Source organism: Tyto alba, unplaced genomic scaffold, assembly GCF_018691265.1.
Source record: "Tyto alba isolate M040663 unplaced genomic scaffold, T.alba_DEE_v4.0 Super-Scaffold_21, whole genome shotgun sequence".
Lineage (NCBI taxonomy): Eukaryota > Metazoa > Chordata > Aves > Strigiformes > Tytonidae > Tyto > Tyto alba.
The window spans coordinates 6,655,157-6,669,677 of NW_024881295.1; the positions used below are offsets into that span (position 1 = coordinate 6,655,157).

The 14,521-nt window shown below is 36.9% G+C and overlaps 1 protein-coding gene across 1 annotated transcript in view; it reads left to right on the plus strand.

Annotated features, from left to right (window-relative positions):
• Window positions 1-139: 139 nt before the first annotated feature.
• SMC1B (structural maintenance of chromosomes 1B) overlaps window positions 140-14,521 on the plus strand; it is a 35,479-nt gene continuing 21,097 nt past the window's right edge. Inside the window, exons 1-10 of the mRNA XM_032986198.2 lie at window positions 140-275; window positions 2,028-2,216; window positions 2,743-2,855; window positions 4,024-4,227; window positions 4,610-4,848; window positions 5,297-5,555; window positions 6,877-7,017; window positions 9,116-9,198; window positions 10,225-10,432; window positions 13,250-13,435. Coding sequence (XP_032842089.2) covers window positions 167-275; window positions 2,028-2,216; window positions 2,743-2,855; window positions 4,024-4,227; window positions 4,610-4,848; window positions 5,297-5,555; window positions 6,877-7,017; window positions 9,116-9,198; window positions 10,225-10,432; window positions 13,250-13,435 — 1,731 coding nt within the window. The 5' untranslated portion in view covers window positions 140-166. The remainder of the gene's footprint in view (window positions 276-2,027; window positions 2,217-2,742; window positions 2,856-4,023; window positions 4,228-4,609; window positions 4,849-5,296; window positions 5,556-6,876; window positions 7,018-9,115; window positions 9,199-10,224; window positions 10,433-13,249; window positions 13,436-14,521) is intronic.

Here is a 14,521-nt window from a genome sequence, read left to right on the forward strand (position 1 = left end):
TTGAGGGGGCGCGGGCGGCAGCGGCTGCTGACGGGAGCGGTGGTTACACACGCGGAGGGGATTTTTCCCTCCCCCGGAAGACGAATTAGTAAAATAGGCTCGTGGGTTATTTTAGTTGGGAGGTTCACGGGCAAACGGCTCCGGTTTCTTCTCGCCTCCTGCAGGGATGGGTTACCTGAAGCTGCTGGTGATGAAGGATTTCAAGTCGTGGCGAGGGCAGCAGGTTATCGGCCCATTCATGAGGTTCAGCTGCATCATTGGGCCCAATGGATCAGGTAGCAGGCTGGGGGCGGGCAGCGGGTGGCCCCGCTTCTCCCGTGTAGGTGTCAGGATTGAGGTTTCAGTTCTGGGGTCTTTGGCAGGTGTTTTCTGCGAACGCCACAGGTGAGGAGGCGGGCGCAGTGCAGGCTCGGGAATAGGGCCGGCATAGCTGTGCTGAAGGGGTGGGGGTGCTTAGAGCTTCCCCCTTGAGGAGTAATGTTGAAGGGCTTGGTGGATGGAAAGTAGAGACTCCTGGGCCTGCTTAAAATCTCTTCTTGTGCACCTGAGGGGCTGGTAGCACAAACAAGGTTTTGGCGGCTCCTGATCTGCTGTTGTTTTTTTTTTTTTTTTTAACCGAAAGTATAGATTTTTTCAGCATGGAAGGACAGAGAGAGGGGTGGCTGAAGGATTTCCCATTTTCACTTGTCTTCTCTTTCCAGCCCGTGTAGAATGAGTGGTTCGCAAACTGTATACCTTGCCTTTGCCACTCCAGTTTATAGTTCAGCTTGCTAAAATCACATAAAGATGGATTTACTTTAATACTTGGCGCTGTAAACTGTAGCAGTGGAAAGCTGCTTCTTGACTTGAGTCTGTGGTTTTCGCCATACTAGTAAATGCCTCTGGGAAAGAGATAGTGGCTTTGCAGGATGGTAGCTGCTTTGTCGTTCAGGAGCCTTTATTTGTAGATGTGATTCCACGTTGTTATTCTGTGGGTGCTGGAACTTTTAAAAAATTGATTCATTTCTGCAAGTTCCATTCAACAAATAGGATTATATCTTCTATTTGCCTTAATACAATAGGAGATGAGGGCTCTCCTAAGAAAGCCACAACCACAGACTTAGCATTTGGTCTTTGTTTCCACGGTCTGTTAATGGTTGAGTTTATGATTTTGATTTTTAGATCCTGTTGTTTCTTCACTTACCTAATTGAAGTGAGATCTAAGAATATAAGTAACTATCACTTAACATTATTACCATATTCTTTATCATCTTATCCTCATTGTTCCATATTGAAAAGTCTCAAAATTATGGATCATTTTTCCAGGTACTCTTCCAGTTAAATCTGAATACACTCTACAGAGGAATCCAGGGAGAAAAATTGTGAATATTGTGTAATCTCTTGAGTTTTTTATTTATCTGGTTTCCCACTAGTATTCTTCCTTTTTTGGAGAATAAGTCAAAATACTGCCAAAGTATCAAGGTTGAAGGCAAAAAATAATTACAGAAATGCTCAAGACTAAAGGGAAAAGCAACAAGAGGGATCCAATTAAGTGAATTTTGTCCAAGGAATGTGATCAGAGAACTTTGTGGTGAATGGATCTGGGAAAGTACTGTTGTTCTTTGGGACGCTGAAGTTCTAGTGGAACAGTTCTAGTTAAGGTGATGCTGCTGCCTTGTGCAGCAGACCTCACAGTGTGCATTCTATAAGGGAAACTACCAAGTAAGGATTATGATGTTGCTTGCTCAGTTTAAGTAATTTCATCTAGAGATGCCTGTGTAAGAAGAAATTTGTTCAACAAGGCTGACCAAGTAACAAGTCATTTTTGTGATTTTTTTTTTTTGTTGTTGTTGTTGTTGCAGACAGGCTTATTATCTGCTGCCAGTGTTACATCTTTGAAATTTATTATATGCAGTGTATTTTCCTCAATGAAATATAGAATTAGAATGAATAAAGATTTTTACATTTACGTATATATTTTTAATGGTTAACGAAATGCCTCCTTTCTGCCATGTCAAAACATTTTTTTTTTAAATATTTTTTAAAAGGGAAATCTAACATAATGGATGCTGTTAGTTTTGTGATATGTGAAAAGACATCTAATTTACGAGTTAAAAGTGTTCGAGAACTTATTCATGGAGCACATGTTGGAAAACCAGTTTCTTCTACAGCCAGTGTGATGATAGTATATCGTGAAGAAGATGGAGAAGAAAAAACGTTTTCAAGAGTTATCCGGGGTAGGTAGTAGATTCTGTTGCATGTGCTTTCTGATGTATAAAAAATGGCACACCAAGAATATTCAACTTTAAATTTCAGTTTCATCATATTCTTTAGTATCTGGGCAGGTTAAACCCATCAATATTGCAATACTTCTTACAGTCTTTCAGTAGTATTTTGATAGCCAAGTGTTATAATCGAAAAACATACTGGGGCAAAGTTAGAAAGTTAAATAAGTGATTAATATATGTTCTTTGATCTGTAGATACTCACTTGGAATATGTATGTGGTGTAGACTCTAGAAAATGAGGTCTGACGCTTTGCTGCAGGCACGAGTGCCTAAACATCTGTTAATAGTTTTTGAAAGTATGCAGCTAGAATTTTCATGCAGAAAAATTAAATTATTGAAATGACCAAGGGAGTAATAGAAATCTGTTTTCTTCTTTGAAGAAGTTGCTTAGTTAAATTGTTCCACTAATTTAGTTCTTTTGCTATGGATTTTGTGTTGTTGACAATTTACAGTAATTTTTCTTTTTTCTTCTTTAGGTAGTTGTTCTGAATTTCTTTTCAATGATAATTCTGTCAGCCGATCTACTTACATATCTGAACTTGAAAAAGTAGGCATACTTGTCAAAGCTAGGAATTGTCTTATTTTTCAGGTGAGCATTGAAGGTACTTCATAAAGAAAATAAAAGCTTCTGAGATTATTTTATTAGGAGTACACAGTTATCTACTTGACAGAAAAGAGGGCACCCTTAGCTAATTTCAAGTCAGTACATTTTTTCCTGACCTCAACCAAGAATTACAAGACTGCAAAATGGAAATAATGGGGTCTGTGTGTGAGTGTGCTAATAAAGACGCTGATCTGGAAGAAGCCGAGTACTCGTGTCATTCAGAGCATATAAGAAAATGTGGGTATCTATAAATTTGTAGTGTATTAATGTCTAGGAGGGTTATAAATAGGAAAAGATAACTTAATCTTAAAACACTCCTATTAGACATGACACATGAAAATTTACAGAACTTTTTATTTAGATTGAGGGATTGAAAATCCTACTTGGTTATTATTTCACATGTATTTAATAATATAGATGAGAAATTCCATGTACTTAAGATGAATATATTTTACAGGATTGTCTTCCTTGCAGTTGCTGAAGAAAATTCCCAAGGAAGAACTGATTTTTTTTTTTTTCCCTTTTATAGAAGCCCTCTATATGGATTCTTTCTGTGATAATAGTTTCTATGATGAGGCATTTGCCCACTACATAGATAGAATAAAAATAACAAAACTTATTTCCTACGTTTGACTGAAAATAGTAACTGCTTCAGATTGGTGAAGACTTGAGCAGCAAATGTATGGACAAAAAACTGTGCACCCATTAACTCTGGGTTATATAATCTTCTAGTCCATTGATTTCAGCTGTTTCGCTTTTGAAATACTGGGGAGGGAGTTAATTTATTTTTACTGAAAAGGAGTTCTGTTCCTTTAGAGAGGCTAAGAAGATTTAAGTCGTTCTTATACTGCTCACTGATTTGTGCAGGTTGATTTAGTTGGAAGGTGTTTTTCATAAACCATATATGACATTCTATAACTTTCAGTGATGTCATTTAATTAGGTGAGGTGGCTAGGTGATACTCCTTTTGGTACTAAACCTTACCTTGCATTTGACTCTAGAAGTATTTCCATCCGTTTCTGTTAACCATAAATAAATACAGAGATAAATCTGTAGTATATGCTCTTAAAGAAATTAAAAAAAAATCCTTAGACAACATAATGATCTACAGTGCTGCACTTTTTTTTTTTTTTTTTTTGCAATTTTGTTTTAGGGAACAGTAGAATCAATTGCAGTGAAGAAGCCGAAGGAGAGAACTCAACTTTTTGAACAAATCAGTAATTCATGGGAATATGCTGAAGACTATGAACGGAAAAAGAAAAAAATGCAGCAAGCAGAAGAGGATGCACAGTTTAATTATAACAAGAAAAAAAGTGTTGCAGCAGAACGCAAACAAGCAAAGATAGAGAAAGAGGAGGTAGCTCAAAGATAATCCTTTTTTTCATGTTAAGATCTCAGATTTTACATCTATGAACCTAAATACAGGTTTTCTTAGAAGGTTGTGTGGCTTTTAATTATTTTTAATCTAGTATTTATTTCAGCATGGTATACTATATAATCATTTAGAATCATTTAAAAGGGTAGAGGAATATGTATAATAAAATTTAAAGAAATGAAAGTGTATGTTTGCCAGTATAATTAGTTTAAGTGTTGACTCATGTTTGAGTTTTGCAATTAGTGCACATTACTGGAGTTACAGCTACTGGTGCATCATCTAACGTCACTTTGGACTTGAAATTAGACTACTAATGGTCAGAAATGCTTTTTATAAACCATAAATAAAATTTTAATGTTGGTAGGCAGAGCATTACCAGATGCTTCTGAAAGAACTGGATGAAGAAAGAATACAGCTGCAGCTTTTCCAGCTTTATCACAATGAAAATAACATTGACTTTGTGAAAAGAGCTTTGGATGAAAAAAATATGGAGACTAGTATCAAGAAAGAATCTCTTTCTAAAGCTGAAGATGCATTTAGAACCAAGAAAAAAGTGCTTGGTGTACTAAACAGAGACCAACAGCTCATGGAAAGAGAAATGAAGTAGGTTCTCCAGTCAGATTCTCTGATAGTTGAGTTAAAGCATAGTCTGCACTGGGAATTTCTAGGCAGGCGTGCATTTCCTGTGATAGCCCAACGTGATGGAAGTCAGTTTGTAGTGGTTCACTAAAGTAATACCTAGACATTGATTTCATCTGTACCACCACGCCTGGGTTGTCAATAATTTCATTATATAAACACTTGTTTTCTAGTAATTTTTTAGAAGGTTATGCTTTACTTCTTAAATTTCTGTTTTCACTGGATATTAAAAAAAAAAAAAAATCACCTGTGGGTATATAACCTTGCAGTTGACAACTGATTACTTGTTTGCATGTGTGGTTGGGACAGGATTGTTCTTTTTGGCATGGTTTTGTTGTTTGGATGTGTTTTGTGGTTGTTGGTTGGGTTGGTGGGTTGTTTTTTGATTTCATTTTCTCGGTTTTTTTTTAAGAACTCTGGAAGCATCACTGATTCAGCAGAGACCTCTCTATATAAAAGCAAAGGAAAACACTTCCTACCAAATCAAGAAAGTAGAAATGTCTAAAAAATCTCTAAGGGACAAAGAGAACTCCTGTGATAAGGAAAAGCAGAACATAAAAGAACTAGAGATAGAATTGAATGATGTTGAGAAGGCGTGGAGAGCATTTGAGAAGAAAGCTGAAGAGGAGATATTGCTGAGAGCAGCAGATATTGAGCTGAGAGAAAGTCAGGTGAATTAATCGTCTTGCTGCTGAGGTCAAAAAAACCCCAAAATTATAACTTTTATTTAAACTGTTTCAACAGATGAAGAAAAATGATGATGCAGCCTATTGTGGGAGTGGGTGGTCTCTTTTCTGGGAGCGGGGAGGAAGGGAAAAAGTCAGATCTTGCAGAAGTTCCAGATGTGAAACACTTCTGGGAAGTAAATCCAAATTGCATAGAGGTTTAGAAATTCACCATTGTGAGATTGGAAATGGTAAGCATCTCTCCTAGGGTGTGAAGTACATCATCTAACCAATGTGAGACAATGCCTTTTTTAGAGGAAGCAGTGAATTTTCAGTTAAAAGGAAATTGGGAGGAGTTCACTGGAGACTTCAGAAGGGCTGTACACAGGGACTGTCGTCTGTGGATTAGGATTATACCTACATGTAATTATCCATGGTTAGGTTGTCCAATCTGGTTGGTTATTTTCCCCTTTTTCATGGAAAGTCCACATGGTACACTGAGTGAGTAGGATAGAAAACATCCAGTATGGTCCCAGGGTGAGAGGGTAATTGTTGAGAAGTGGTTTGTCAGCTGAGGTACACAAATATGTCTTCAATTAGGAAAAAAAAAAATAACAAAAATGGGAACAAGTCTTGGTAGCATACATACCATCTATTGTGGGTCAGAACTAACTGAGGTAGCTTGCCTGGGAGCCACTTCAAGTTATTTTAGAAGGAAAGGACTGCATCACTTTTACAGTAAAATCACATTTGAAGAAGCTATCTTTGCAAACATACAGCCAGATAATGCTTTTAAAAGTAAACGGTACCTTCTTTTCTTCACTGTCTCTTATTTAAAAGTTTCTAACAAATGAATAGAGAACCTGCAGGGTTGTTCTTTTAGTTTGTGAATCTTCTGTACTTTAGAGGCATTTGGTCAGTTAGTGATAACTTTGCAGGATTGTTTAAAATGTTTGTTTACCTTAAAAAAAAAAAAGAGAATGCTGTAATTACAAATATCAAAACTTGCACCAATTTTGGACTGTGCAAAGACTTAGTGTTAACTTCACAGTACTTCACAGTCAAGCTTTATAAACTTTCTTGAGAAATAAGAGTCATTAGAAGTCTAAAACAAGACTGTGGGCAAGAACTATTAAGTGTAAGGTGTGTGCTGAATCTCTAATAAAAAGTTTCTTACATGATTAGTAGCTAGAAGGGACTTCTGGAGAATTTGGTGGTTTTCATAATCTTAATTATGATAAAGCAGGCAATTACTAATTGAGGGTGTAGCAACATAAGTCTTCGCATTTTTGATGGAGTTAATTTTTTTTTATTATTATTTGTCCAGTTGGAGCGCTATAGAGAACTAAAAGAAGTAGCAAGAAAAAAAGTAGCTACACTAACCCAACAGCTAAAAAAACTTCGTTGGGAGGAAAAAGCAGATCAAGAAAGGCTAAAACTTAATCGGAGGAAGAAGAAAGAAGTTGAGGTATTTGTATCAAGTTAAAACTATGTTTTAAGGAGAAAAATGTTTCTCTACCCCTCCCTCTGATACAAGCATCTGTATAAATGTGTTAAATGCTTTGACGTAAGTAAATACTCAGCAGAGGAGATACATTGCAAATGTTTAGCAAAATTGCAACTGGTTTAGCAAAATGGTTTCTAAATTTGTTCAGAGAATGGATGCGTGGGCCCATGCTGAGGATTTGGCTTTGAGTACTTTGGGTTTAATATTTTACAGTTACTCAGAATGTATGCTTAATTGTAATCAGTTCCTGTTTTTGCAAGTGTAGTTTTCCTTTCTGATGTGTCCTACTTCTGTTGTATATCTGTATGATACTCAGTCTTTTGAGATTTATTTTGGTCACAGCTACCTTTTTGCGGAGGTGTTTCTAAGATCAGTTGTGTCTATGAGTTTGTTGTAGTTAGAAAAAAACTCCTTGGCATGCACTCTTCTGTTGCACTTCAGATGCAGGGTGTTTGGTGTAAATTTTGTTTCTGATTTATCATTGCAGATCCAAACATAACAATAAAATACCTACGTTTTTTATTGACTTGGTTACCATGCCTGATGTTCTCTTTTCAGAAAAATTATTTCCGAACGCATTGTTGAACTTCATATGATGCTTCTGATAGAAGTAGAAAGGACAGAAGCTCAGCTGACAATCTGTCTTTTGCTGGAAACCTTGCCCTATTAGGTGTTCTGGGTTTGTTTGTTTTTTTGTTTAATTTTGTTTTTAAACTATGCTAACCTTGCAGTTTTGTCACCTACTAAGAAGTTAGAGAGGCAACGTGTGTTTCTTCACCATTTAGTTACAGACTTAGGTTTGGAGGAGACTCCTTCTGTTCAGAAAACTTAAAAATCCATCAGATGAGGCATTACCAGTTCTAGAGTTCCTGTCAACTCATACATACAAACTTGCTTGTATGGAAAAGTCTATGTTTTACTGTATGTCTATGAGAATGTAAAGTCATCCTTGCCATGATATTTAAGTTAATACTTGTACATCTGTTTGCTCTTGATACAATACTACTTTTTCTTTCTGAATTACTGGTTAATAGGAAAACCTAGAAGTGCAGCAAATTCTATTGCTTGTTCTTCTAAAACTCTGCAAGTCCCACTGTACTGTTGAGAAAGAAATAAGGGATACTTGAGAGTTCATAAAATGCATGTCTGACCATTCAGAGTTGATGTTACTGACCTGGTGCTGCTGACATCCTGGCTGGCTGGGCTGGAGCACCTGGCCTATGAGGAAAGGCTGAGGGAGCTGGGGCTGCTCAGCCTGAACTGAAGAAGGGGAGGTGAAGGGGAAACCTTATTGCTGTCTGCAGTTACCTGGTAGGAGGGTATGAGTAAGAGTGCCATGCTCTTCCTAGAGGTGCACAGTGGTAGGATTGGAGATAACAGGCACAACTTGGAACGCAGGAAATTCTGAATAGGTATTGGGTAAACTATTTCATCTCAAGGATAGTCAAATGTTGAAGTGGGTGCGGAAAGAGCTTGTGGACTCTCCATCCCTAGGGTTATTCAAAAGGTCACAAGGATTTCAGAAGTTAAATTAAGGTGTAATAAAATGTGGGTAACATTTTTTTCTTTCATTTGCTTCAGTTAATGTATTTTTATTCAATTTGAGTTTTTTCCCTGTTGGTTTGTTTTTTAGTACAGTGCTTTTATGTCAGGTTGGAACCTCTGTGTCAACTTCTTCATGTGTCCTTAGGAAAAAGCTTCTATTAATCTCAGGCCAATAAAAACACCTTTTTTGTTTTAACACCTAGAATTTACTAACACAGTGTTTAAAGTTGTTTTGTTTGATGGTGTCATGATTCTTTGTGCTGAAGAGACTTTCTCTGAACTGTAGCCAAACATGAAAAATCTAGTAATGGCCTTGATAAAATTTCCCTTTATTCATGGTACAGTTTGGCATCTAGTATTGAAAAAGAGATGTTTTTACCTCATCACAAAATACCAGCAAGGAAGAAAAGATCTGTCTGAGTACTTGCTCTGAATTAAGAGATTTATATCTTGCTATAAAACTGTCAGTGTCCTCTGGTTTGTTTTTTAACACATTCTATTCGTGATTGCTTAGGAAAACATAAAACAGACTGTGGAACAGATAGAAGAGCATAAAAAACGAATAGAGAAGTTGGAAGAATATATCAAGATATGCACGTATGTTTAAAAATTTAGTTGGATTTCTTGTGTATTATATATTTTTCAAATTAACGAAGCAGGTTTCAAGTTCTTACTAATTCTTTTCTTTAAAATTTTAATAAGAACTAAAATTCTTTCTAATTAATATTTCTAATTAATGTTTGAGTTATTTTAGCTGCTAAAATAAAGTAGTAAGTATGATGACTCATCTGTATTTTGTTTGAAACCAGTTTTATAATTGCTTCTAATTTCTTGTGGGTATGCGAGTTATGTCACTACAGAAAGGGCATGGGGCTGTTGGTGTACAAATTCTGAGCAAGAGAACAGGGCAGTTCTGTAGTTGTGCTGCTCTAAAATGCATTAATACTTGTGTTGTATTAGCAGCACAGCTGCGTTCTTGCTTCCTGGGTCTTGTCTTCTACCTGATTTTTATTCTTTGAAATAAGGTATAAAGCCCTTCATTGAGCAGTCTGAACTAACTTTGGCATTAGACTGTGTTTTGCGCCAGAGCTCAGATAAGGTGATCTTAAGAGATTTTTTTTTTTTTTTTTTTTCCCCAACCTATCTTTTTGTATGCATTGGTCATGTGTGCTATGGCTTAATGCTGTCTGTGTACCAGACAAAGCTCTGCCATGGACCAGGAGCAGCAGAAGACCTGTTGTGACTGGTGTGATGCAAAATTATTTTAAGTAGTTGTAGCAGAGTGTGATAGAGCCTTAGTGATTTTGCTAAATGTGTAAAGTGAGTAGTAATTTTTCATGAGTGTTCTCAGTCCTTAGTTTTATAATATCAGACCTTTTATCAATGGAGGATAAAATATGGTTGTGTGTTACACAGGCAGAAGCTTGCACTTGTACTCCATTTTGAAACCTTAAAATTACCTTATACTATAGAATGCAACTTGCATAAGGAATAGCTTTTTATAGATACTTAAAATCTTTAAATATTTTCATAGTCTGTGACCACAGAATGACTTTTATTTTGTAAGTTAAAACCTTATATAGATGAAATAGTATATTGCTGACATTTTGCTTCCCTTCAAAGTGAAACGTTAGCAGAGAAAAAACAGCAAGAGGAAGTGCTAACTAAGGAAATTGAAAATGCAACAATACGAATAGCAGAAGTGAATGAAGAATTGAACAAAATAGTTGGTGAACTGCAGAATGCCAAAATTGATTACCATGAAGGAAGACGCCAGCAAATGAGAGCAGAGATCTTGGAAAGTCTCAAAAGACTGTATCCAGATTCTGTGGTAATTGAATGGTCTTATTTGAATGCCTTAGCTTAGAATTAATATTTAAGAGTTCTGCCTTAGACTGAGTAAGCAGCTAAATTGGACTGTCTTGAATATTGTTTTAAACTTCATGCTTGCTTGAGTATACTTGGTGAAATAGTATTACTGAGAGAATAGTATATAGTCATTATTTTTCAGTTTCCAGAAATAGATTACTGATTGCATGAAAGATAATTTTGATCTATTGTGTGATTTTGTGGTCTTTGACTTATTTTTTACTTCTGGTGATATTTTCTTCTGTCCTCAAACATACTTCCAACTTATTTTGAGCAAATGAACAGGAAGGTTATCTATGAGACCATTTGTTCCAGAAAGAATACTTGTTCCAAAGGACAAGTTTGATTAGGTGCATGAGATTTTTATGTTACCATATGATCTGTCTTTGCTTATCACTTACCATATTTTACTTAAATTACTCTTCAGTAATGCCATTATGTGTTTTGTGTATTGATTCTGAATTGGCAGAAGACCATTGATTGTTTCACAAGGCATATTTACACCTTTGCATTGCCACTTTAAAATATTTACTCCAGCATTGGAAGCCATTCTAAATAAGAACGTTATTAAAAAACGTAATCAATTGATTAGTTGGTGTCTGAGATTGGCTCAGTATAATCAATACTTTTAGATGCGCATCTCAACTGACTGTGTATAAGCTGAGAATATTTATTTTTTTTTTAGTGTTTAGAAGGTGACATATATTTCCTAGTGCTGCCATAAGAACATTAAAAAAATGTTTTCAACTGCTCTTTTGCAAAGCTTCCTCAGAATCTGGCAAGTGTCTGATCCTGTTGTTTTCTCGAGAGATTAAGAAATGTGCTTTTCGTCTGTTCTTCAGAATTTTTTCATCCGTGTTAACAAGATGTTCCAAAAAAAAAAATCAGAGGTGATTGCTATATATCTTTTTGTTCACTTTCTGCATTGTGTCTCTATTTGAAAAGAACCGGATCAGACTGGTGATACCTTGCTAGCTTAGGGGAGAGTTGGTGTTCAGGATGTTTAGTCATTTTCCTTCAGGAGCTGCAAATTTAAGAGTTCTTACAGATGTGATGGCTTCTAACAAATTAACCAATCTGACTTAAATAGTTTTTCATAAACTCTCCTATTACAGAAAGTCTTAACGGTATCTGTTTCAGTTACCCTTGTTCCTGCAGTAGTTTTCCCAACACCAGCATATGAAGCAGCAGAGTTGCTTCTGAGCAGTTCCTTAAAATCTGGGGTACTAACTCCAGATGACTGAACACAGTCTAAATTGAAATCTCAGGCTGGAAGGGTCATGACATATTTCATCTTCTGGTCCCCCAAGTACTTGGGCAGAACTGGAGGAAATGTTGGTGTCAGTCTTCTGTATTTCCTAGGCAAAAAATGTCATACTGCTTCTAAATGTTTACTTCTTGCATCCATTTTAAAGCATCTGTTCCTCTGTTAAAACATTCCTGTAACAGTTGGTGAACATTCCAGGTACTGACACAGCCATGCAGTAATGTTTTTCACTGTATGTGATGTGCCTTTTCATGGACTTGTCTGATCAGCGAAGTGAATTTTGCAGCTGATTACAATTTAATTTTTAAAATGGTATTCCTACATTGATAGTTTGAATTGGCAAGATTGCTGTTGTTACAGATTCAGTTGAGCTGTCATTATTTGGTTGTTCAGAAATCTGTCATTCCATCTGGACTTAAATACCTGTGTCTGAAAGCATATAGATCCTCTGTATAGTTTTGCATGTCTGAAGCATTATGTGTCTGAGCTGTAGATAAAAACATCCAGGTAGATGACACTGTGAGGAACTCAGGCAACTAAATGAAGACCTTTGTGGTATTGGGTGTTATCCTTGCTTCTCCTGTTTTTCAGAAAGGGAAAACATTTGTCAAGAGAAATGCAGGAAAGTAGATCATAGTAGGCCATGATTTGATCTACTGGATATTATCTCAATTATATAATTCATGAGATAGTACTGTGAATGACCTATCACATACAACTCTTATGAGTTGTCTTCTTGTTCTCATTTGTTTAAATTTGATAAGGATAAAACTGTAAGTATGCAAGAGGAGACCAGTAGCTGTATGTCAACAAGCAGAAAAACTCTTCTTGCGTGAATTCACAGGATATCATTTCCAGAATGTGCATTAGTAGCCTTAATTACAGAAATTATCTTCAGGGAACATGTACAGCAAATAACTAATTAGCTCTATAGATAGAGGTATTATTTCAATATATGACAAAACAGGCTTCATTATTTGGACTATGCAAGACAAAAAAAAAGCAGTTTTGGGGGGTTTTTTCATGCTACTAAAGTAAAGCAGATACTTTTTTCTGTGATGAAACTGGAATAGCACTTATTTTGCTACCATTTTCCAGTTAACAGTTCTATTTATCTAAGACCTTACAGTCTTTCTTTCCGTCTGTCCGTCCGTCTGTCCGTCCGTCTGTCCGTCCATCTGTCCGTCCGTCTTTCTGTCCAAAAAAGATGTTTAGTTAACTTTGCTATTGACAGTCTGTCATGCTTATAGACGTGTATATTGGAGATTGAGTAAAACATTGAGATATGTAACTGTAACTTCAGGGAAAAAAAGAAATCCTTTCAGATTTTGAAGGCATGCTTTGCAATTTGGATTGATGGCTACAATTCCTATTTTTTCTGAGGTACAGCCATTGTAAGAGAGTGCAGTTGGTAGATATGTAACACGTTTTCCTCTTACTACTTCAGTATTTTGTATGCATAAAAATTATATCTAAAGTAACATTAAGATTTCTCTCTATTTTTGTCTTCAGTTTGGAAGACTGCTTGACCTGTGTCATCCTATTCATAAAAAATACCAGCTTGCCGTTACCAAGGTGTTCAGCAAATACATGACTGCTATTGTTGTTGCTACTGAAAAAACAGCAAGAGATTGCATTCGGTTCCTAAAACAAGAGCGAGCTGAGCCTGAAACTTTTCTTGCTTTGGATTACCTTGATGTAAGTACATTTTTATCTTTTTTTTCTTTTTCCTGTCATCAGGAATTAATACACTTCTAAATCTTGATATTGGCTCATGTAAGTTTAACAAAAATAGGCTTAAACGTTAAGGCAAAACACTTTAGGAGAACTTCATAAGGTTCCTGTTGGCCCATTTCTCCAGCCTACTGGGAGTCCCTCTGGATGGCAGCATGACCATCTGGCATTCCAGCCATTCCTCCCAGTTTTGTGTCATCAGCAAACTTGCTAAGGGTACGTTCTCCCCCATCATCCAGATAATTAATGAAGATGTTAAACAGGATTGGTTCAAGTATTGACAAGTCTAGTTACCAGCCTCCAGCTGGATTTTGTGCCACCAGTCACTACCCTGTGCACCTGTCTGTTCAGACAGTTTTCAGTTCCCCTCGCTGTCTGTTCATCTAGCCCGTGTTTCAGCAGCTTCTCTATGAGGATCTTACAGGAGACAGTGTTGAAAGACTAACTGAAGTCTGCGTAGACAATATCCACTGCTCCCCCTTTGTCTACCAGGCCAGTCATTTAATTGTAGAAGGCTATCAGGTTGGTCAAGCATGACCAACTTGATGAATCCATGCTGAGTACTCCTCCAAGACTTTCTTGTCATTCATGTGCCTGGAAATTCTTTCTAGGATTAGTTGCCTTACCTTCTCAAAGATCAAGGTGAGGCTGACAGTCCTGTAGGTCCTTGGGTCCTCTTTCTTGCCCGTTTTCAAACACAGGAGTGACACTTCTCTTTGTCCAGTCCTTAGGTACCCCTTTCCATTGCCATGATCACTCAAAGGTTATTGAGAGTGGGCTTGCAATGACATCAGCTAGCATCTTCAGCACTGGTGGTTACGTCCTACCAGGGCCCACGCATTTATATGTGTCCAGTTTGCTCAAACATTCTCTGACCTGATCCGCTTGCATCAAGGGTATGTCTTCCTTGTTGATTTCCCCCCTGGTCTCTGGAACCCTGGATTCCTGGAAGCTAGTCTTGCTAGTAGAGACTGAGATGAAGAAATTCAGTACCTCAGTCTCTTCCATACCCTGTGTCACCAGGTCCCCTGCCTCAGTCAGCAGCAGGCT